The sequence below is a fragment of the Gobius niger genome, assembly GCF_951799975.1.
Source record: "Gobius niger genome assembly, chromosome: 14".
Classification (NCBI taxonomy): Eukaryota; Metazoa; Chordata; class Actinopteri; order Gobiiformes; family Gobiidae; genus Gobius; species Gobius niger.
The window spans coordinates 7390159-7412783 of NC_136865.1; the positions used below are offsets into that span (position 1 = coordinate 7390159).

Genomic DNA, 22625 nt, shown 5'->3' on the forward strand with positions numbered 1-22625 from the left:
CCCAGCGCAATTCCCTCCAGTTTGACTTTACCCACATCTAAAGGCTTCTTGAAAAACAAGCATCAAAATAGCGACAGAAATGAGACGAGGATGAAAATGCAACAAAAGGGTGACAAAAAAATGAGAAATACGTGTGACAAAAACGCAACAAAAAATTAAAAAAAGCCACAGCAAAGGCACCAAAATGTGATGGAAAAAGTGACAAAAGAGCCACAAAAAAGTGACGGAAACAACGCAGGGAAAAATATCAATTTCAATGAATTTTGTAGGTCTTAGCTTTCAAATGATCTGGGTCAAGCTGAACTGGAGAAAATGCACTCGGTTACAGCGGGGGTTAAGAGCTTGAGTGCAAAAGTATGAATAAAACATCCCAGTTTTCCTACATCATGTTTGCCGCGTGTGGGCAGTTTGTCTCCCTCTTGTGTTTATATGCAGTTATTGCAGTTTTCTCGCTGAGACCTGAATCTATTTAACGCCCTGGTGTGGTTCTCCTCTAGGCTCACACGTATTGGACTTCAAACCACCATGGGCCAGATCCTGAACTCCCTCATTCTGCTTTTGAGTTTGTCACATTTCATCCTGTGTCAGCAAAAAAGACGGAAAGGACAAAGAGATGACAACCGAGTGCTGGTGAACGAAGCTAAAGGTCAGTGTCCTTACGAAAGTATTCATGTTGTTCCTGAGCAATGTAGAAAGTATTCTAGAGGCCGACCGATAGTGTTTTTCTAAGGCCGATGTGTCTATAATGTCTATAATCCTGTGTATGATGTGTCCGTGTTGAACAGATTTCAGGACATTCATGTTTAGTAGATACTTCAGAGGCTTCAGATTCCAAAATAAAAAAAATGTCTGTCTATCTCTTATGGTCCTGAAATTATAAGCAAAAGTCTGCAACATATAAAATACAATCAGAGCCTCAGATGTGTACAAGCTAGACCAAATTATATCGGTGTTATATCGGCCGTTAGTCGATATTGTAAAATACCCACATATTGGCCAGCAAGAATCCAATAATATTTTTTGTCATATGCTACAAGTGCGATTTACATTTAATAGTCGAAATATAAAGCACAAAACAAGTCTAGGGGCATCAACGTTTGAGAAGGGTCAAATATTATCAGCTATTTAAAATTTGATTGAGTTTGGACCTGATGTTGAAAACAATAGATTAACTCCCACATTCCTTATTTAGAATATTTAGCACAAAAACATGACAATAATTTTTATGATAAGTATAGTCATGATTGTACACTACCCATACTGATCCCAGTTCTACCCAGTTTAGTTTAGTTTATTTCCACAATTTCAGAAGCAGTGTTGAGGGTCACATATTAAGGATATATTATTTTACATATTATTTTATAAGGAATATAAAATACTACTTACACATTGAGGAGCATTGAGTTGCCTTGTGTGTGAAATGTGCGGCGTGCGGTATAAATAAGCTTGTCTTGCCTTGCCTTACACAAAGTATGGTAATATATTAGTCATTACAAGCACAGTGGGAAGAAAAAGTAATTACACCAATTGGAATTTCTTACATTTCTGCCTAAACTGGTCATTCCTCTTTACAGAACTGCTGCAGTTCAGTGAGATTCGGGAGGTGTACTTACTTATTCCACACTCTCCTGTGAGTGTTTATAGTTATGGTTTATAAAAAATATGATAAAATGTAAATGTCTGGGTGGTATTAGTTTAAGCAGACACTGTTTACTCATTCTTAGGATTTTGATAAAGATTAAACAACATTTAGTGAGCAATTTAGGCGGAAATGTGTGAAATTCCAAACTGTGTACGTACTTTTTCTTCCCACTGTACATTACAAGTAACTCGAGTTACAAGTGCCTTTAAATGTATAAAAAAACACCATCCCACCATGACAATGCCAGGATTCAAGAGAGATTCAGGAGAGATGGATTGGCGGCCCCAGAGTCCAGATCTTAACTCTACCGAGAATCGTTGGGGGGGTAAAAAAATAAGTGAAAACTTCTTGGAATAAGTAAATTTGCCTTTGATTTGAGACTCTAATTCAAGATCTCTGTCCATGGGGCAAGATATGTACACTTAAAGTAAGATAAAATACCTACAACTCTTTTATTTCAAGCACATTTTTCATCAAGTTTTGAGTGCGGTGATTTCTTCTTAACTTAAGTGTAAATATCGCCCCATGGACAGATATCTTGAAAATAGACTATCAAATGAACGACAAAAGTATAAGTTTTACTTAGTTCAAGATTACTTTTTGCAGTGTGCAACATCTTGGTGAATGAATGCACCACTGGATCTTTTGACATTGCAGAAGCTTATTGAACCAATGCCACTTTAGTCAAAGCTAAAGGTGCTCCAACCAGACATGAGAGCGTGTGAATTTTTTTTTGTGTTGACATTTTTTGTGGTCAGGCAGTGTAATTTTCCTAAATAAACACCATGATGGACCCCAAGTTTGATCATTACTTTAGGATTTAAAGGGTTTAATGGCAGTAATTCCTTTCTTTTGCTTTATGTGATGTGGTGGAAAGCATCTTAACCTTTGGGATAACTGTGAGGTGACATCTCCATCCAAAATCTATGAGGACAAACCTACAAGGAGATTTCACCTGACCCGTCTCATCCTGCAGCTCTGGTGTGCCCGGTGGAGGTGATGTTCCTGGTGGACAGCTCGGAGATCGCCAAAGGGCCACCGTTCGAGCGCCAGAAGGACTTCGTGGCGAGCTTCAGCGCTCGCCTGGTGCAGCTCCAGTCCGCGGGCTGGAGGATGAGGGTGCGCCTGGCCGCGCTGCAGTACAGCAGCACAGTGTCCCTGGAGCACAACTTCAGAGACTGGCAGGACCTGGACGTGTTCCAGAGCCGCGTGGCCTCCATGAAGTTCATCGGACACGGCTCGTACTCTGCCTACGCCATCGCCAACGCTACCAAGGTACGCGCTGCACTGTCCACTGCTGTTATGATTACATCTGCAAAGGGTTTTTATAAAGTGACTGTTCAGTTTAGAGTGCAACCATTGAAATAACTTTTTCAGTTTGATTGTGATTAATCATAGACCGCAAAATCAACAGTCGAAGGGCATGGAGTGGAGAGAAGCATTTTGAAAACGTTGAATACAGTGGCTGTTAGCTGTTCCATGATAGGCTTTATAGTGAAGGGAATTTGAGCACTGAAATGATCAGATGGACTTGGCGTTAGGGCACTTCCTGGAGATGTAGGTGAACAGTGTGCTTTCTGAGCTAGAGCTGAGTGATGTCGTTTTCATACTTTTGTTTCCTCATATTGATTGATTTCTGATTCAATTCTTTTTTTCCAAATGTAAATATGTTTTATATTGAAGTATTTATGTTTGTAATATTAGGTGTTGGAACCTCTGGGCACCTCATAATAATATGTTAAGCGATACACGGCTCATGTTAACAATAACCTCCCTATACGCTGATTATCGATATATTACACATAATAAACTGTAATATAATATATCACTATGTGAAACATTTGCAATTTTTAACCTCTTTGTAATATTGGAACTTTATTACCATCAATAGGCATGATGTCAATAATTAATATACATGATGTCGTTCATTAATATGCATGATGTCGTTCATTAATATGCATGACAGCATCAGTATCGATATCAGAAATTTGGAATAAAAGTTACTGTATTGTGTTTCGAAATATCACGATGTGCAAAATGGTGTTTTTGTCACACCCCTGCTGTGAACCATCCGAGATCTTCAGGCATCGTCTGTACTACAATGGAAAACACAAATATAAAGATTAGTTCATGAACATAGAAAGACAGATCATGTTTTCCACTTAAGTTAAGCAGCAATTAACAATTGAGTTCCATTCTATTCCCCAAACTGATTGAAATTCAATAAAAAACATCTTTATGGAGTTGGTTTGGTAGTTACTCTATTGTACATTGTTGTACTAGTCTTTTGGGGGGACCGTCTGGCTGATGATGTGATGATGTCCCTTGTGTCGGCTGCAGGTGTTTGTGCGCGAGACGTCTCCCAGCAGCCTTAGGGTGGCCGTGCTCCTGACCGACGGGACGGACCACCCCCGCGGCCCCAGCGCCGTGTCTGCGGCGGCGGAGGCCAAGCAGCACGACATCCGAGTGTTCGCCGTCAGTCTGTCCGCCCTGCCCGGGGACGGGCCCATGAGCACCAAGCTGCGCTCCATCGCCAGCGCCCCGCCGCAGAAGCACGTCCTCAGCCTCATGGACCCGCTGCTCGGGGACAGGCTCATCGGGGAAATGGTTAAGTCGATAACAACAATTCTGCTTCATTCTGCTTGTTAAGGGAGACCATTTGCCACCATAGTATCTTACATTTATGGGAATATTTACTGTCTCAAGCGTTTCATTTGCTCTGTCAAACAAACACTAAATCCATGTTTCCTTTCCTTTTTTTCCTCCTCAGAATGCAATTGTGAAGAATGGGGTAAGTCAATTTGTGGAAAGTAGTTGCAAATGCTGTTACTCATTTTGTTTTTGATCGTGCGTCTGCTGCAGTGTCCTCAGCCCAAGTCCTGTCTGTGTGAGAGAGGCGAGAGGGGTCACCCTGGAAGCCCGGTAAGTATGACCAGCATGGTGACCTACACTACGCCTCTTATGAACTGGATTAATGGTGGAGTGATATACTCAAAAAGAATATGCTTTTTCTTGCTTACTCAGAGAAAGTCACAATCTGCTTTATTGGAAATTTTAGAGGACGTTGAAATGTTACTTTCAAACCTTTGTCAGTCATTCAGAGAGCGCAATTCTTAAAAAGAGATAGACAAAGAAGAGATACTAAATGTGGTGGAAAATAATGACCTTGCTCAACTATTTTTACTGCATTAGTTCACCAAATACAGCTGCAGACTTAGAGAAGTAAAGCTTCAAATACGTCTAACTATTGAACTATTTTAGGACATGTATGATTTTAACTTTTCCCATTAAAAGTGGGACATAATCTAAAAAAATGGTTGGACGTTGGGGCAGAGACCTTAATCAGGGTCTTCCTTAGAGACAGAACCTGCTCAATGACATTGCTCAACTATTTTTATTGTATACATTTGTCAAAAACACAATAACTATAGTTTATAACAAATTTTACACACTACTTTCCCATTTTCCTGATTTGGTTTAGAATATCAACATTTCCCTTCATTCCTCTGTTTGATTGAATGTTCACAAATCTTACAGATGAAACATGCCATGATTCTTTGCGTTTGGGGCATTATAAAGCATTAACCATGTAAATAACTACAGTACAACACCGGTTTTGGACAACATTTTCGGCAACACCACTCAAATATCAAGTTCATTTTGATCCGTGACTGGAGTGAATGTCGCACAGTTTCAAAGCAGTTTCAGAGCACAGGCCCGAGAGCACAGCGCGGTGACAGTGGCCTGTAGCCGCAGCAGCAGGTGGAAACGTTTCCCACAAAGCAAGTGTTGCAGGTGTCGGCGGGGGCCTCAGACTGAGCCATGTGGAGCTGCAGAGGTCAAGTCCTGAGACAACAGACCCAGGGGGTCACAGACAGGGCACTCCCATGTCCTCCTCCATGTTCTTGCCGTGACCCTGTGTCCGCACTGTCGTTGTAGGGAAAGGCAGGCGAGCCGGGATCACATGGCCCTCCAGGTCCAAAGGGCTCTCGCGTAAGTCTCCATTGTCCCGTAAATCCAGTGTTGGTAGCAGGCAGAATCCACCGGCCAGTGCTTTGATGTGCTTGTTTTGTCTGGGCTGGTTCCACACAGGGGGAGCCCGGCGTAAATGGACGACCAGGGATGGAGGGCCTCGAGGTAACAAACTCACACGTTTCTTGAGCTGTACAAATGTGTTGTAGCGCTGTATGGTGAACAGAAACCACCTTAAACACCTTCAAGTGCACATTAGACACAAGACACATTAGACACACTCGCTGCGAAAACATAGTTAACAATTATATTTCAGATTTTGTGACGTTTCTAGTTTCACTTCCTTGTCGGACACTGACAGGAAGTGACATAGATAGAGGCAAACAATGTTAACCTCTTAACCCCCACCAGAACCAAGCACATTTTCTCCAGTTTGGCTTCACCCAAATCTAAAAGCTTCATGAAAAAAGTGTCAAAATAGAAATAAGACGAAAACGAGAATGAAAATGCAACAAAAGAGCGACTAAAACGGCACAAAAGAGCAACAGAAAAGTTACGAAAAGCGATGTGGCAAAGATGTGCAAGGTAAAAGGGCCGTTTAGATGAATTGAGTAGGTCTTGGCTTTCAAATGAGGTGTTACTCTGGCCTATAGGCTGTAAACTTTTAGATTTGGGTAAAGCTGATATGAAGAAGAAGAGTTTAAGAGGTTTAACTATGTTATGTCAATGGGAAGTTAGCCAAACTGCTGTAGAACTTCACCTCTATCCATGTCACTTCCTGTCAGTAGCTTAAAAATTCTACTAATAAAAAAATGTCTGCCCAACATTTCTTCATTAAAATGGCTGCTTCACTGGAATAAAATGAGAATTCTTACTTGCAACTGATGTTATCCTTCTAAATAAGTCATATTTTCCAAGGCATTAAAACCTGTCATATGCATCATTGGCTATAGTCCTAACCCATAGAGATGCAATGTTAAATAAATTGAACATTACCAATGAAATCCGCCATGTCAGTGCGTACTAGTAAACACTGTCCATAGACTAAACTGAGTCGTGGGACACCTAAGCGGGTCACTATTGGTCAATAAAATCAAAAACAAAATCTAACGCGGTGCAGTGTAAATGGATTGATGTACACGATAACCCCAGTATTGTGCTCATAAACCTCACTCTCTGTGACAAGGCTTTATCCAAGAAACACCAATGTTTTCTTTAACGGAGGCGGAAGTGGGGGTAGAACTGTTTCCCCCAACTCATTTCTAGCTCTCACAATATGTCACACATCCTGATGGCTCACGTGAATAAGGTTGATGCGATTATACAGGTTCATAAGCTGGCTAAAAGTAGGTGCACTCTACAACAAGAGAATACAACAGTTGCCCCTACTATAAAATGACTTAAACACAATTTTACTCTATATTGTTAGATTTACTGCCTTTTAGTGGTTGAGTCTAAGTCACCCTCAAGTCCTCATTGTTACCTTGTGTCTTGTCCAAGTCTTTTAAGTTTTCAGGTGTGTGTCTTGGGTGAAAAAAGTAAACCAATAAAGTGTTTAAATGAGTGATAAGCAGCTATAGTATTAGGCAACATATGAGCCAGAATAAGGGCAGTGATTTTTTTTTTTTTGCTGGGGAGGACCTCCCAGACCCCCATACAGTATTTCTCTCTAACACAGTCAATACAATTAAACATGTACTTTTACTTGACCTAGGTGTCATATTATTATTAGTAAAAATGAAGGAAACGTATCCTGTGTTGGCTCTTTAAGACTTTCTTTTGGAAACGAGTCCTCGTGAAGTGCAGTCGAGTGAGAATGCTTAAATATAATGGGTGCAATCTCTTCCTTTCCTCAGGGCCGACCGGGCGTCAAAGGAGAAAAGGTATGTGCGTAATCCTCGTGTGTTTTGCAGCATTACTATAGTTACTGACAAAGCCCGCAGCTCACTGTCAGGGCTTTGTCAGAGCAGATGAAAATGACAGTGTTTTGCAGGGAGAACGAGGCGAATGCGGTGCTCCCGGTAAAAAAGGCGAGCAGGTGAGGCTGCAGGTCATCGTTTCCCGTTGGGGAGAGTTTGAATTGCACTAAGTGTCCTTTGTGGTTTTAGGGCACAAATGGAGCCCTGGGTCCCCGTGGTCCTAAAGGAGATAAGGTGATTGTTTTTGTTTACTCACTCTTTTATTATTCATTAATTTCAGAGCTGCAACCAACCGATTTCACTAACCAGGCAGGCAGGCAGACAGACAGACAGACAGACAGACAGGCCCAAACTTACTGATTCTATACCCTCCCCTTCCCTGTTGATGCATAAACATCTGTGCCAAAAATGGAGTCAGTCGCTGCACATTTAGGGAACACTTTTTCACAATATTGAGTTTGTTAATGACAGGCCTGTTGCGATAATTATTATAGAGACGATAAATGTTTAAATACGGAAGAATGAACGCTATAACAGCGCTGAGTGAGCTGAGCATCCATCCACTTTACAAGAGCAGTACAACTACCGTCTGGAGCCTCGTCACTCGCCACTCAGTCCGCTTCTTTGAAGGTTTAACTGAAGGCCAAATGAACAGAAGGAGTGCAACCCTGATGATGTGAGGTCCATTCTCACGGATGACAATCTGCAACAAAAAGTGAATTCCTTGAAGGTCATCAACGACAGCACAGAGAGAATGTAACTCATATTAATATAATAATCTCATATTAATGATCTCACCAATCTGTACGACATGAAGACCAAAAGCAACAAGTATCAAAGAGAAAAAGTCATCATACATCATAAAAGTGTTAGAACTGTTGTAATGTTCTTACACAAGTGCTAATAGTACAGGGAGAGATTATTGATCATACTTACAACATCTTTGTATACTTGTACAAGTCTCTGTTTTGGGTGAACGTTAATTGTGTAAAAGTGTGCCATCCTTTACTGGAGTCTCAGTGACTCAGTTTATGGTACATGTTCAAAATGTCAACAGGAACAAGGCAAAATACGATCTGTCAAAATCTGAAAAACTGTTACTCATACATAATATTGTGAACCACCCCACTCTACATAGATTAATTGGGTGTTCTGTTTGGAAAAAATTGGATGTATTTTTCACATTTTCCCAGTACTTTAACAGTCATTTGATCTCTGATTTATTTATTTATTGAGGGCCAGGGGTTCAAAGCTGGAGGGCCAGATTTGGCCCGAGGGCCTGACGTTGCCCACCCCTATGCAATGGGAAAGAAACACTTTGCATTGAACCAAATGCGTAGGCCTCTCGTGTACTACAAACGCTCCAACACCTGTTCGGAGTCGGGTCTTAAACAGTGCTAAAGCTCAGTGCACATGCACTTGTGTCCATGTGGCTTGGTTAATGTGTGATTGTATGAGCTTATGAATCACTACGAGCTTGTGCTACATACACTGTCTTCAATCCAATCAAAGTAAACTAATACGCCGTCACGTTTGTGCCCATCACAGTCCACTTCCACTGCCTCGCTCCATCGCTCCGTCTGCACATGTGGAATGTGAGCTGTGGATTAGCTCTTATCCTCCTCTAATGTCGCTTTCTATAGCGGCTCATCTAAGCCAACTGTTTGGATGTTGTGTTTGAGTAGATGTTGTCCCAAACCATTAGGATTTGGACATGTTGTCCATTTGCTCTTTCCAAGTCAACATTGGTCTTCTAATAACTAATTGTTAGTCCCATCAGCTGGAGCAGATGATTGTGTGGTTTGTGAAGATAGTGTTTATTAGATCATAACCTGGTGTGTACTCACTCCAAATCAAACATGAATAAACCCAGTTGAACTTTCCCCTACAGGTCTTCAAGATAATCCTTTATTTTGCTCTAACGAAATACATTAAAGCAGTTGACTTGGATTTTCAGCAGAGGGCAGCAGAGACTGTCCAGACAGAGGTCATTGGAGACAAACTGCACTTATAGAAACATGTTCTTTTCATTCATTCTTTATAGGGGGTGAAAGGCAGCGCTGGAGACCAGGGTCCAGAGGGACAAGTGGGATTCAAGGTAGGACCACAATACCTGCATGTCCTCCTCTGTCCGAGCATTCTCTGTGAGCATGTCCTAACTGTCCCATCAGGGCGAGCGTGGAGCAAGGGGAGCTCCTGGTCCTCCTGGAGACACCGGTGTGGGGTTTCCTGGTCCAAAGGTAAAGGACTGACTCATCTGAAGGTTCTAATGAACTTTATGTAGTGAAGTCACTTCTGGTTTACAGGGCGACAAAGGAAATCCAGGCCGAGCGGGGCCTCAGGGCCCAGTGGGAATAGGAGAGCCGGGCATGCCTGTAAGTTGACATGTTTACACTACACTAAGTGACAGGCCATAACGGTGCATTACTGTCCTGTCAGGGGCCAGCCGGTCCTGCCGGGGTACAAGGCTCCCCGGGATTTCCGGGGGAAGGTCTCCCTGGACCTAAGGTCAGCTGCCTTTGTGTTTTCTTCATTTTCTTCTGTATTCAATCATTCCAAGTGTATTTCTAATGTGGTGCTCTGGTACATGTGTCCACAGGGTGACAGAGGTTACGAGGGTCCGAAGGGCGGCCGCGGGCCTCCAGGACTAGGCTCTAAAGGTGAAAAGGTGTGCTGGTTGTTTTTCTTGTTACACACATTACATTATGGAGAGGGTAGATATGTAATGCCTCTCACTTTGGGTCTGCAGGGTAACGCTGGAGCACAGGGGTTGCCAGGTTTGATGGGGTTTCCTGGGGCAGGGATACAGGGAGACAAGGTGAGGCCATTAAACACTCTTCCTGATTTGATTTCTTCATACTGTGTCTGAATCTAGTGCCTCTTGTTTCAGGGCGACCAGGGGCCCATCGGTCCAACGGGCCCTCGTGGCCCTGTTGGTCTCGGCATCATTGGTCCTAAGGTAGTGTCCTGTGACTCCACACACTGGTTCTCTGTAGTTTGACTGTAATGCTGCGCCGCTGCTGTTTCAGGGAGATCAGGGATTTCCTGGTGAGCCTGGTGCTCAGGGCGAGAGAGGAGTGGGTGAGCCTGGAGAGAAGGTGAGTCATGGAAACGGTCACTGTCCTGTGAGGCGGCAGCTTTACATCAATGACTTTGCTCCCAGGGAGAGGCGGGGCCAGAGGGGGCAGCTGGGATCCCAGGGATTCCTGGAGAGGACGGGGCCGTGGGAGCCAAGGTCAGTTCTAGTGTCTCTAACATCTGTGGTTCTAGTCCATGTTACTGGTGACACTGTTACAGTGATGTGTGCTTTCTTAAAGGGAGAGATGGGCGTAGCAGGAGCACGAGGACTGGAGGGAGCACCAGGGACAGGGACTCCCGGAGAAAAGGTACGGTTTGTGTGAGAAGTGAGATATACAGTAACTGATCCATTATATGACAGAGTATGATGAAAGAGGCCAGTGTTATGAGGCGACTGAAGGAAAGGTGGAGGATTGAAGGCTAGGATTGGTTTAAACTGACCACTGCAGGTTCAAGTTCAAGTTTATTATTATCATCATATGCGTCAAGTACAAGGTATCAAAAGCAATGACATAGTTTTGTCCTGGCACTCTCTCCGCTGAACAAGTAAAACATATAGAAAAACATCAATACATTACAAATAAAGAATTCCAACAGCCAATGCAGAAAACCTCAGCTCTCCTTTAGGCTGATGTTCATGAGCCTCACTCTCTGAGGATATAAAAGGATAAGAAGTCTGGGTTTCGAGGCTCCGCAGACGTCTCCCTGAAGGGGAATGTGTGGGATGACTCGGCTCCTGCACTCACAGTGCTTAGTGTACAGGTCCTGTATCTGAGGCAGAGGGATCCAATAATCTGAGATGGAGTTTTAACTGTCCTCATCAGAAGGCTGTGGTCGTGTGATGTAACGTGAGCAAACTACACCAGCAAACTCCCGGTCAGAACACTTTTGATCGTACATGTGAAGAGACCAAGAGAGAGTTTCACAAATATGAACTCCAAGAAACTTCAAACTCCCCTCAATTTCGACAGGAGAGCTATGAACTTGGGCAGACGTGTTCCTGAAGTCTATAATGAGCTCTTTAGTCTTTTCCACAGTCAGGGACAGATTGTTTTGTTTGCACCATGTGATCAGCAGCTCACCTCGTCCCTATAGTACAGCTCATTGTTGTCAGAAATCAAACCTATGACCGTAGTATCGTCCTGTTGGGACCCGGCTCTTTTGTATCACGCGAGAACAGATATTTGGAAATAGCCAAAGTATACACTGGAGATAGAAGTTGTCTCAAACATAAGGCGTTTATTGCCATTGTTCCTAGTTACAAGGAAGTAAAACCAGCTGGTGACTTCAGAGAAAGAGAAGAAGTGAAGTCCAGACCTCGGTTGACAGTTCCTTTTATCCTAGACTTGCACTCCTCTGTGGAAAGAGGATGACTGCCTCTCTGTGAGTCTGTTGTTTGTGGCTATGTGTTTGTATTTTATCTGTATTTAACGTTATGTGCATAATGACTATGGTGCTACCATCATCAGCTAATCTCACTGACATGGTCTTCATGTTCTGTAGTGTGTAAGCAAAGCATGAGTCAGAAGCTTGTTCAGATTTCCTTACAATCCCCCTGTTACTAACTCGCTAAGAGTAAGTATAATAATAAGTTCCTCATGAGCTGCATCTCCATCTCACCCACACCTGTAACAGAATCCAGGGGAACAACTGGGCAAGTTACCCATCTCTCCCCCACCCCCATGCCCAGCATTGTTATTTTCCAATTGGCTCACCTGGTAATTTGGGGGTTTGACTCCTATACTTTGATAAATGACTGCGTCTATGGCCTTTTCTTTTTTCTTTCTTTTTTTTATTATTCAATTCAATTCAATTTAAAACATTTATTGTCAATTTTTATCAGACTTGAAAAATGTATTTCTCTTATTGTCAATCCCCTTTACAGAAATACAAGACAAAGCCTTATTATTTGTTATTTTAGCTAAATTTATAGCGAATATAGTTCCCTTTCTTCCAAAGTTTAATCCAAATGGGATTTTTTTAAATTAAAAACTATAAGAGAAGAAACCACCATTAAACGCTGCTTTTTGTACCTAAACAAACCTGCAATGAGCAGCACCCACAAAGGCTAAATTGAAAGTATATCACCACAAGAAAAGCAAGTATGAAAGATTAAAATACAAAATCATAATGAAGAGGATGCCCATGGATAATGAAGTTAATCCATAGGCCTCAACAGCTTGAGATCTCATCCCAAATAGCACTATAGTGCAGTTAGCCATTTAAGTTTACTTTGTGCACCAATAAAACTTTGTGCATACAATAAAGGACTAAGTCAACATCCTTGTGGTGTTTTTCGTGTCCATGTGACGCATGCCAGTGTGTTACACCTCGCTGAAGCAGTTTCAATCCAAGTCGAGACTACTGTTAAGGAGAACCTATTGCATTTCTGCCTAAACTCGGGTTCATCACTCACAGGCCAGTTTAAAACGTGATCCTTTCATTTAAAAACCATCAGTTCAGCCGGTTCCTAATACTGTGTCTCAGCTGATGTCGTTTGTTCACAGGGTGACCAAGGTGACCGAGGGGCAAGAGGACTTCCAGGACCCCCCGGGCCAGTGGGACCTGCAGGGGCCAAGGTTTGCTCTGCTGGTCCTTTTTGGTGTAAATCTTAATCCACCCGACATTACTTTTAAGTCTCCTACTGTAGTCCAATGTTTTTCCATTTGTAAATATTGATGTAAATGAAATGAACATTGTTCAGGGAGAGCCTGGGAGCCAGGGGATGGTGGGGCTTACTGGTGCGCCAGGCCGTGGAGTCTCAGGACCAAAGGTCAGCCTCTTATTCTCCTCCTTTCATTACATTTGGCTTTTGTTCAGAGTTAGGTACAAGATAAGAATTCATTTATTTACTAAAAGGAAGCAATGTCAAACAGCATTGTTTACTATTAGGCTGTGACTAAAAGAGCGTGCTTTTATACGTTCACCCTCTTACACTACAGTGACTTGTGCACAGGGCGACCCAGGACCAGTGGGGCCCGTGGGACCAGTTGGAGAGCCGGGAGTTGGAATCATTGGGCCAAAGGTAGATTCATCCACGGAGTGATTTAGCCTCATCGAAGTCTAACTGTGCGTTTAGTTAAAGTGTCTGTGTTCCAGGGAAACAAAGGGGGCCCTGGGCCTGTGGGTCCTCCCGGGATGAAGGGCGAGGGTCTGCCTGGACCACAGGTAAGAGATGCTTCAGACCAAAGCCACTGAGCATCGGTGCTAAAGTGTGTCTTTGCAGGGGTTGCCGGGTTTACCGGGGATACAAGGAGACACGGGACCAGAGGGGAGAGGCGTGCATGGACCTAAGGTGACCAAAACCTCTATACTGTACACTCAGCAGACAGCCAACACGTCCAATTCATCTGACTCTGATCCATCTTTCAGGGTGACAGAGGGCTCCCAGGGGTCCCAGGTCCTATGGGTCCTCCCGGGATTGGTCTTTTTGGGCCAAAGGTCAGTGGGTTCTTCAGCACATGGTAGTGTTTGTTAAGCTTATCAAAAGGCTTTGAAGCGCGTAACTTAATGTGCAGACATGTAAATGATCCTGTGTACAACTAGGGCTCGTCTGGGCAGCCAGGACCTTTAGGGATGCCAGGGCCTCCAGGAGAGGGAATCCAGGGCTCAAAGGTAAATGTATATGTCACCACTCTGTAACAGGCTTGACCTATCACCATCTTCACCATCAGGGGGAGCCAGGCTTTCAGGGGCCAACGGGCCCTCGGGGCCAGCCAGGGGACGGGCTGCCAGGAGAAAAGGTTCAGTAGTGTGAGCACACACAACAGGTGTAGCCCTGGCTGTTGTAACGGCAGCATATATTTCTGCCTCACAGGGGGACAGAGGCGTCCACGGAGAGCGGGGAAAGAAAGGAGACAAAGGAGACCATGGAGAGCATGGATCTTCAGGACCAATGGTGACCTGTCCCATGGTTACATTCACACTGACTGTTCAGCTCTCTGTGGGAGTCTGTGTTTGAATCTGTGCTTTTCCAACAGGGCAGAGCAGGACAGAAGGGAGAGGCCGGGCTCTCGGTGAGGACCTGATCAGAAGTCACATCATAATCTCTCTATATTTGTCTCTTTATGTTTCACTCATGCCTTTCTCCCCAGAGAGACCAAGTGATGCAGATCATTCGAGAGATATGTGGTATGTGGCTGTCAGAGAGGTGAGACTTATATTGCTATTGTATCATGTTGAGTTGTATTTGTGCATTTCAGGCTGTGGTGTGCGCTGCAGAGAGCGCCCCCTGGAGCTGGTATTCATCATCGACAGCTCTGAGAGTGTGGGCCCAGAAAACTTTGAACTGGTCAAAGACTTTGTCACCTCCCTGATGGAGCGGCTGACCATCAGCAGACAGGGCGCCCGCGTGGGCCTGGTGCTCTACAGCCACATCAACACTGTGCTGGTCAGCCTGAAGCAGCAGGCCGACCAGGAGCACCTCAGGGCCGTGGTGCGCCGGATGCCCTACCTGGGGGAAGGCACCTTCACGGGCAGCGCCATCCACGCAGCTAACCAGCTGTTCACCTGGGCGCGGCCCGGGGTCCGGAAGGTGTCCGTGCTGCTGACAGACGGACAGGCCGACCCCAGAGACTCCATGGCGTTTGAAGAGACGGCCACGCAGGCTCACGACGCGGGGGTGGAGATGTTTGTGATCGGAGTGCTGAACCACACTGACCCGCTGTACGCAGAGTTCAAGGCCGAGATGAGCGCCATAGCCTCGGACCCAGACGAGCAGCACATCTACCTCCTGGACGACTTCCAGACTCTGCCCAGTGAGAACGAGCACGAACACACAGACTTAGGCAGGGGAGGGATATCGTAGTGTCAGGAGAAACATAAGAACAATTCTGCTGTGGGGCCCCACTGTGCCCATCCCATTGACTGTCAGAAGAGAGTAGGGCACAAATGGAACATCATGATCTCAATTGGATCATTTGTCACTGTCAGACTGGTGTTTTGGACTTCACTATTGTTCCTCATTTTAAGGCCAGTCCATTTGCCCTCATGGGCCTAACTAACATGTCCATCTTCTGGGTCCAAGGAGACTTCCCTCCTCATTCCGTAGCTGCAGGCCAATGGCCTTTGGTTCCTGAACCACAGTTTGAGAACCACTGATTCAAAACCATTTGAAACCTGCACATGACGGGTTATTTTTGGCCAAACTATTATCCAGATCTGAATGTGTATAAGAAGAACCGGCTCAGTATTTTAACACCATGAACAAAAGGGAGGTCTGCACCTTTTCCCCCAACGATATGATAGATTTTTCAAATAACACATACAATAATAAATAAAAAAAACATATAATAATAAAAAAATAAAAATAAAAATAACACATACAAACATTCAACAGAACACCCTTAGTCACTGCTCAGTCTGTGCCTTCTACAAAAGGCATGAAAGGTCTCCAGATATTTCTAGTATCTGGATATTTAGTATGTAATGCGTTCCAAAGGAAGTGTAGCCACGTCTGTTTAACCCACTGTCCAATACTTGATCTTCTTATGCTTTTCCAGTCCACTGCAATCAACATTTTAGCTTCTCACTTTTTGCATATCTCGTTTGTTCATTCAGTCCCGATCAAAAGTTTAAGGCCAGTTGGAAAATGGCAAATGCATGGTTGGATCTTATCAAGGCTTTTAAAGGCATGCGGTCCTACAAAACAGCCTATTTCAGTTTTATTGTTGTTTTCAATAAAAGCTTTACTCTCTTTACCTCTTTACCTGTTCTTCTTGTTGCATATTTAAGTTCTACTTGGAGCTTTGTGAAGATCCAACCATGCAAAATGTTTTTTTTTTTTTTTCTTCAACTGGTCTTAAACTTTTGATCGGGACTGTGTAAACATAAAATTATAAAAGCAGGTTCCAAAGGAAGGACTTCAGATTAATATATTTTACAGTTTGCTTTAAAGGAATAGGCCACCGTTTTTATATACTAAGATATGTTCTTACCTCACTTTAGTCGAGTTAATATATCCCCGTCTGGTCATTGTCCGCGCGCTCTGTCACGCAAACGGAGCACATACGCAGCCTCTCCCATATGTGACATAGCTCCGAAAAAGCTCACGATAGAAGCTACCAAGCTCTTCCACGTGTTCCCTATTTAAATAAAGTTACGTGAAGTGTTTTCATGCGAAGTATATTTACACAGAAATGTAACGTGTCGATTTTATAAGCAAATAAAAAGGGGGACTATATTGTGAGGCGTAATTATACGAGGAGCACAGCGTCCGCGTAGTAACTCCTAAAGACTTCCCCGCTCACTTCCGTCAATAACCTTTAGGAGTTACTGCGCGGACGTTTTACTCCTCGTATCATTACGCCTCACAATATAGTCCCCCTTTTTATTTGCTTATAAAATCGACACGTTACATTTCTGTGTAAATATACTTCGCATGAAAACACTTCACGTAACTTTATTTAAATAGGGAACACGTGGAAGAGCTTGGTAGCTTCTATCGTGAGCTTTTTCGGAGCTATGTCACATATGGGAGAGGCTGCGTATGTGCTCCGTTTGCGTGACAGAGCGCGCGGACAATGACCAGACGGGGATATATTAACTCGACTAAAGTGAGGTAAGAACATATCTTAGTATATAAAAACGGTGGCCTATTCCTTTAAATTGCAACCCAAAATGTCTTAACTTCTCTACATTCACTTTTTTTAATTTTTATTGTATGTTAATGTTTGTGTAAGCTCTCAGTCATACTGGAGAAGTAGAGGTTTTTGATTTAGTCATCTGCACTGGGATGTTTTACAGATGGAGACATTTTGACGTTCTTTCGTGAAACTGTTCCTCTGGAGTGTCATTTGCTTTGTCTTTTTGGCCTGCAGCTCTAGAAGGCAGATTACTGCACCGGATCTGTGAGTATGAAAGTCGAGTGGCATTCCTCCCTGACGGCATCGTCCCCACAGTGGCACGGAGCACCGCCTCTTCACAAACATCACCCCAGGACACAGACAGACGGGTGACTTTCAAGACAAACTCTCAGGGTCACCTTTTTGAGGGAAGTGCCAAAATTATTGCCTGGATGTTTTTTTTTCTCTCAGGTTTCACTGCCCCAGAGTCCGAAGGCGGAACCACAGCTGCCGGACTCGGCGCTCACAGCCCCAAGAGGAAACTGGTTAAAGCCGGGACACGGCGTCACCTCAGCGCTGGGCCCCGACAATGTCAGCCACAGGCACGCAGAGGCACGGAGCACACCAGCCCCTCTGGGGGAACCGGGGCCCACAGCCACTGCCCCCTCAGGTATCCACACTGACACGTCCACCACGTCACGTCCGTCTCCACAAATCAGCTCTTCTGAATGGAGTCGACAAACAGGGGTACTCCAGGACTTAGCAGGGGATAAGAAGGTGAAACCAGGGTTTCCGTTAGCCGGCTGTAGCCGGTTTGCAAAGCAAATGGCCGCTAAAAATAATTTCCATCGGCCAAATTGGCCGACAGTAAAAAAAATGGAGAGAATATAGAAAAATGTATTAAATACAACATGTCACCTGGGTCAGTGACTAACATAACAAAGTGTTTTTGAGACAGCCCCAAATATTAAAGAAAGGTTCAATGTTTTTATCAAAAAAGTCCATTTTTCAAAGCGCAGTTGAAGCGCCATCATCACGCTGGAAATGAAAGGATTTTCTCTTTGTGCTTTGTCACATTTTCCAAGAAAACAGTGAACTAGGCTACAGGTACATTTACTTTTATAAAAAAGTGTTAAGAACTCAGCAATACTTTTGATTAGGATATTCTTTAAACGAGCGTGTGTTCAGTCAGACTGACGCGCTGTCCTGCACTGGCTCTTCCTGGGAGAGTGGCCGGGTTTGGAAGCGCTTCCCTCGGTCGGTCAGTCTGCGCAGACGCCTCGGCTCAGTTACCGGTGTTGGAGCCGCTCAGAAAGTAGCCGGGTTTAGAGGCGCTTCCCTCGGTCAGTCTGCGCAGACGCCTCGGCTTAGTTACCGGTGTTGGAGACCTGGGTTCATGTTCAGTCGATTGCCCCTCCGTAATATTTCAGCGGTGACAGACCCAGCCCTCGCTGAGCAGCTGATGTGGTCAGACCTGGATAAGGAGGGTCATAGATATGGGCTACTTTCTGTCTGAGTTAAAGGGCAGATGAGTAGCCTAGGCTTCGTCCGCGTAACACCTGCCGCTCTCAATCGTCTCCACGCGCACAACTTTATATTTGGATTTCAGCTGCATTTTCTCACGTCATTTTTTCATTAGCAATAGCCGTCTTTTGGACCCACTAAAGCACTCGTGTAGCCTCTGCCTAAATGTAGATTGTTATTGATAATAAGCCACGTTCATTATGTATGTATTTGTTAATGGCCGGTAATTCTTGTGAATGGCCGACATCTTGCGACCCAGCCGGCCAAAGTGGCCGACAAAAAAAAAGTCTTTGTCCAAATGGAATGCTTGAGATGAGGTTTTTTGGGTGAAAGCTTTCTGCTCTTAGTATAGTATTTCTGTCTGTACTTTTTCGATAAATAAAGGTCTGTATCTGTCCACTGTCATCCAGAATGATTTTGAGATCTAGAAAATGAATTTCTTTTTGACTGAAATCCAGGCTGAGCTTGATGTTAGGATTAGTGTTCGAAATTCAGCAATGCGAAGATGAAGAAAAGACTTGGGTCGTGTTCTCCAAGTGCGCTTCTAATGAAATTGTGAGCAGTTTGATAAACGAATCTATACATTTGGGGGCTGGCTCAGTCATTGTATCAATCCCTAATAATTGGTCTGCCGGGTGGAGAACTCAGGTTTTTGTGAATCTTAGGAAGGAGATAGAAAGCCAATTTTGTGCAAGGAGTCAATAAAAACTGTTGCTTGTTAATCCGTTTTTGTTCAAGTGCTATATTAAAAATGTCCAACGGTTATTTTGTTTAGCAATTTCAGAGACTTAAGTGGGAGGTATATAATAATTGGCCTAAATACCACCGTGGCTTCTAAAACTGTCCTTTTATAATCATAGTAATCCTAAATCCGGTTAATCTTGACATCCCGGGGCGCAGCTTAATACAATAATTTGCGGGTAGTGCAAAGGCAAGCGCAGAGCTTAACCAATGGGCTCGCAGGGGCTGGAGCCCAGGGGCCTACCGTATTCAAGGGCCTATCACGGGGGCCGGCAACCCGCGGCTCCAGAGCCGCATGCACGCATCCTTGTAGTGGCTCTATGTCCCACTGGAGCAGCACCGAGTTTATCTACAAGGAGAACCAGTTGATGAGTAATCCATCAGAACCGCGTGACTCCTAAGATTCTGTTTAAGCCCCGGGGCCAATGGGTCCAATAAGGTGGGCCTGGGCAAGCGGCTTGTTTTGACCTGCCAAACCCACTCCACAACAAAATGATCCTGCAACGTGACCCTTAGGTCTGAAAACACAGGTTGTTTGGTATAAACTGTGAGAATAGTTTGGAGCAGACATACATGATTGTCCAGCAGGGACTTTTGATTGACCAGCAGCCAGAGGACGCGAGGCTTGATACTTGGAAAGCAGAGGAAACAAGGAAAACCTCAACCCCTTGCAGTGAAGTTACCGCAGTCACTCAAACCTCAACATCGATGTGATAAAAGGTTAATAGGATTTGTACAGCCGTAATTGTTCCTATTTCATTCTATTTGACTCGGAGTATCTTTGCTTTTACTCATGACACTAAAACAAGTGCTTTGACCATCACTGGATGTGTTTCAAAGGGTAAAAAACTTTAGTCACTGAGCAGTTAGACCTCGGACAGTGTGAGTGATTTCTCAAAGCACACTGCAAAAAGTACCCTACTAAAAACAGGGGAGAAAAATATTAAACATTTTGTCTTGTTTTAAGGGGAAAAAATCTGCCAATGGGGTAAGAATTGCTAAGAATTCTTATTTCTAGAATATTTTTCTTATTATGAAACAAGAAAGAAACACTAAATTTAAGCAAATAAATAGAATGGAATAATTTCAGAAAAACATACTTATTTAGTGAGAAATTGTGCGGTATTTTACTTAAATGTTGCTTGATTTAAAATGATCTAAATTATACCCATTTTTGAGCCAAATGTTCTGAATAAATACTAATATTTAAGGAAAATATTCCTATTTTGGGAAAGAAAATCTGGTATCACTTTATTTTACACAGTCTTGATACATTGTACCAAACTAAATTTAGTACAATGTAATGAGCTCTGTAACAATCTGTAATAACTTGTACCTTGTGTTTAAATCTCTTCTTTAAATGCAACATAAATGTACTGTGGACTAAATTTTTATTTTGAGCACAGCAACTTCTGACATTACATTGCTGTAATGTCAGCACAATCTTAATATGGAATTGATACACTTTAATTTTGAATGTAAAAATAAAGAATAGAATGTATTATGGGGGTGGGGAGGTCGGTGGGGAGTCCTTACCTCAAGTGGAGGAGTTCAAGTATCTCGGGGTCTTGTTCACGAGTGAGGGACGGATGGAGCGTGAGATCGACAGACGGATCGGTGCGGCGTCAGCAGTGATGCGGTCGCTGTATCGGTCTGTCGTGGTGAAGAGGGAGCTGAGTCGGGGCAAAGCTCTCGATTTACCGATCGATCTACGTTCCCACCCTCACCTATGGTCATGAGATTTGGGTCGTGACCGAAAGGACAAGATCGCGAATACAAGCGGCCAAAATGAGTTTCCTTCGCAGGGTGGCTGGGCGCACCCTTCGAGATCGGGTGAGGAGCTCAGTTACCCGGGAGGAGCTCGGAGTAGAGTCGCTGCTCCTCCACGTCGAAAGGAGCAGCTGAGGTGGCTTGGGCATCTGTTCCGGATGCCTCCTGGTCGCCTCCCGCGGGAGGTTTTCCGGGCATGTCCTAGTGGGACAAGGCCTCGTGGAAGACCCAGGACACGCTGGTGGGACTATGTCTCCGAGCTGGCCTGGTGTCGCCTCGGGGTCCCCCCAGAACAGCTGGAGGAGGTGTGTGTGGATCGGGAAGTTTGGGCATCTCTGCTGAGACTGCTGCCCCCGCGACCCGGCCCCGGATAAAGCGGAAGAAAATGGATGGATGGATGGAGAATGTATTATCTATCTGTGAGAATCAGAAAGAGTTGTTGTGATCTTCTTTTTTCTTAAAATAAGAAAGAATATTCTTTGTCTAATGCTGAAAAAGTCTTTCTTTTTTGTTACAAGAAAAAATTGCATGTTTTTTAGCAAATACATCTGAACAAGAAATGGCTAGATTTCATTTCCTAAAAAAAGAATTTTTCTCTCAAGAAAACTTTACTCGGCAAGACATTATTACTTTTGAGGGAATTTTTTTTTAAGAAATAATAATATTTTTTTAAGTAAGACATTTTTTACTTGCTTAGAATCCACTTTTGCAGTGCAATCTATTGGAAAACAAGCCTGTTGGTTGATTGTGGATTGATTTGACTCCCATTAAAGAGCAAAGACATGTCTCTACTGTACTACTTCAGATATGTTATGTTTGTGTATAATTACAGCTGACATGTGTGATGTCATCGTGACTGTTTTATCTGCCATCATAAACATTTGTGATCTTTGTTTTATTTTCCAGATGTGGGCTGTGGGCAGCAGCTGGACCCAGGCCCCTGTCGGCAGTACGTGGTGCGCTGGTACTACGATCCCAAGGCAAACGCCTGTGCTCAGTTCTGGTATGGTGGTTGCCAAGGAAACGCAAACAACTTTGAGTCCGAAGCTAAGTGCCGTAAATCCTGTGTGTCCACGTAACAGTGTGTTTGTAGTGAGGGTGTCGGCGGACACATGGCGGCGCAGCGCGGTCATCACCAGGCTGCATCCACACTGCAGCTGTGTAGAGGTCACTGTGTTTGCTCTGTCCTAACTTCAAACCTTTTCTTTTTACTTTGGGACATGGCGTTTAAGCCATTTAGTTTGGGTTTAGACACAAATACCAGAAGAAGCCAAGCCTAACCATTATTTGGCAGTGATTTTACAGGCTTGTGTCACCGCCTGGAGCTATGTTTGGACTTCTGCTTACTGGAAGTCCTCTTTGTTTTAGCTGTCTATGTCACTCGTACAGTGTGTGCAGTATTAGCACATACTTTGT

General features: G+C 43.9%; 1 protein-coding gene across 1 annotated transcript; it reads left to right on the forward strand.

Annotated features, from left to right (window-relative positions):
- The first annotated feature begins 519 nt into the window (after window positions 1-519).
- col28a1a (collagen, type XXVIII, alpha 1a) lies at window positions 520-22402 on the forward strand. Its single transcript, XM_079570318.1, has 35 exons — window positions 520-646; window positions 2619-2917; window positions 3983-4249; window positions 4413-4433; window positions 4505-4564; window positions 5582-5635; window positions 5735-5779; window positions 7471-7497; window positions 7608-7652; window positions 7723-7767; window positions 9578-9631; window positions 9705-9773; window positions 9840-9908; window positions 9973-10041; window positions 10133-10201; window positions 10283-10351; window positions 10424-10492; window positions 10563-10631; window positions 10697-10768; window positions 10851-10919; window positions 13119-13190; window positions 13316-13384; window positions 13568-13636; window positions 13711-13779; window positions 13838-13906; window positions 13984-14052; window positions 14158-14226; window positions 14286-14354; window positions 14429-14509; window positions 14592-14627; window positions 14706-14742; window positions 14814-15368; window positions 17430-17563; window positions 17646-17844; window positions 22116-22402. The coding sequence occupies exons 1-35, from the start codon at window positions 526-528 to the stop codon at window positions 22286-22288; spliced, it is 3432 nt and encodes a 1143-aa protein (XP_079426444.1). The 5' UTR covers window positions 520-525; the 3' UTR covers window positions 22289-22402.
- The last annotated feature ends 223 nt before the right edge of the window (window positions 22403-22625 follow it).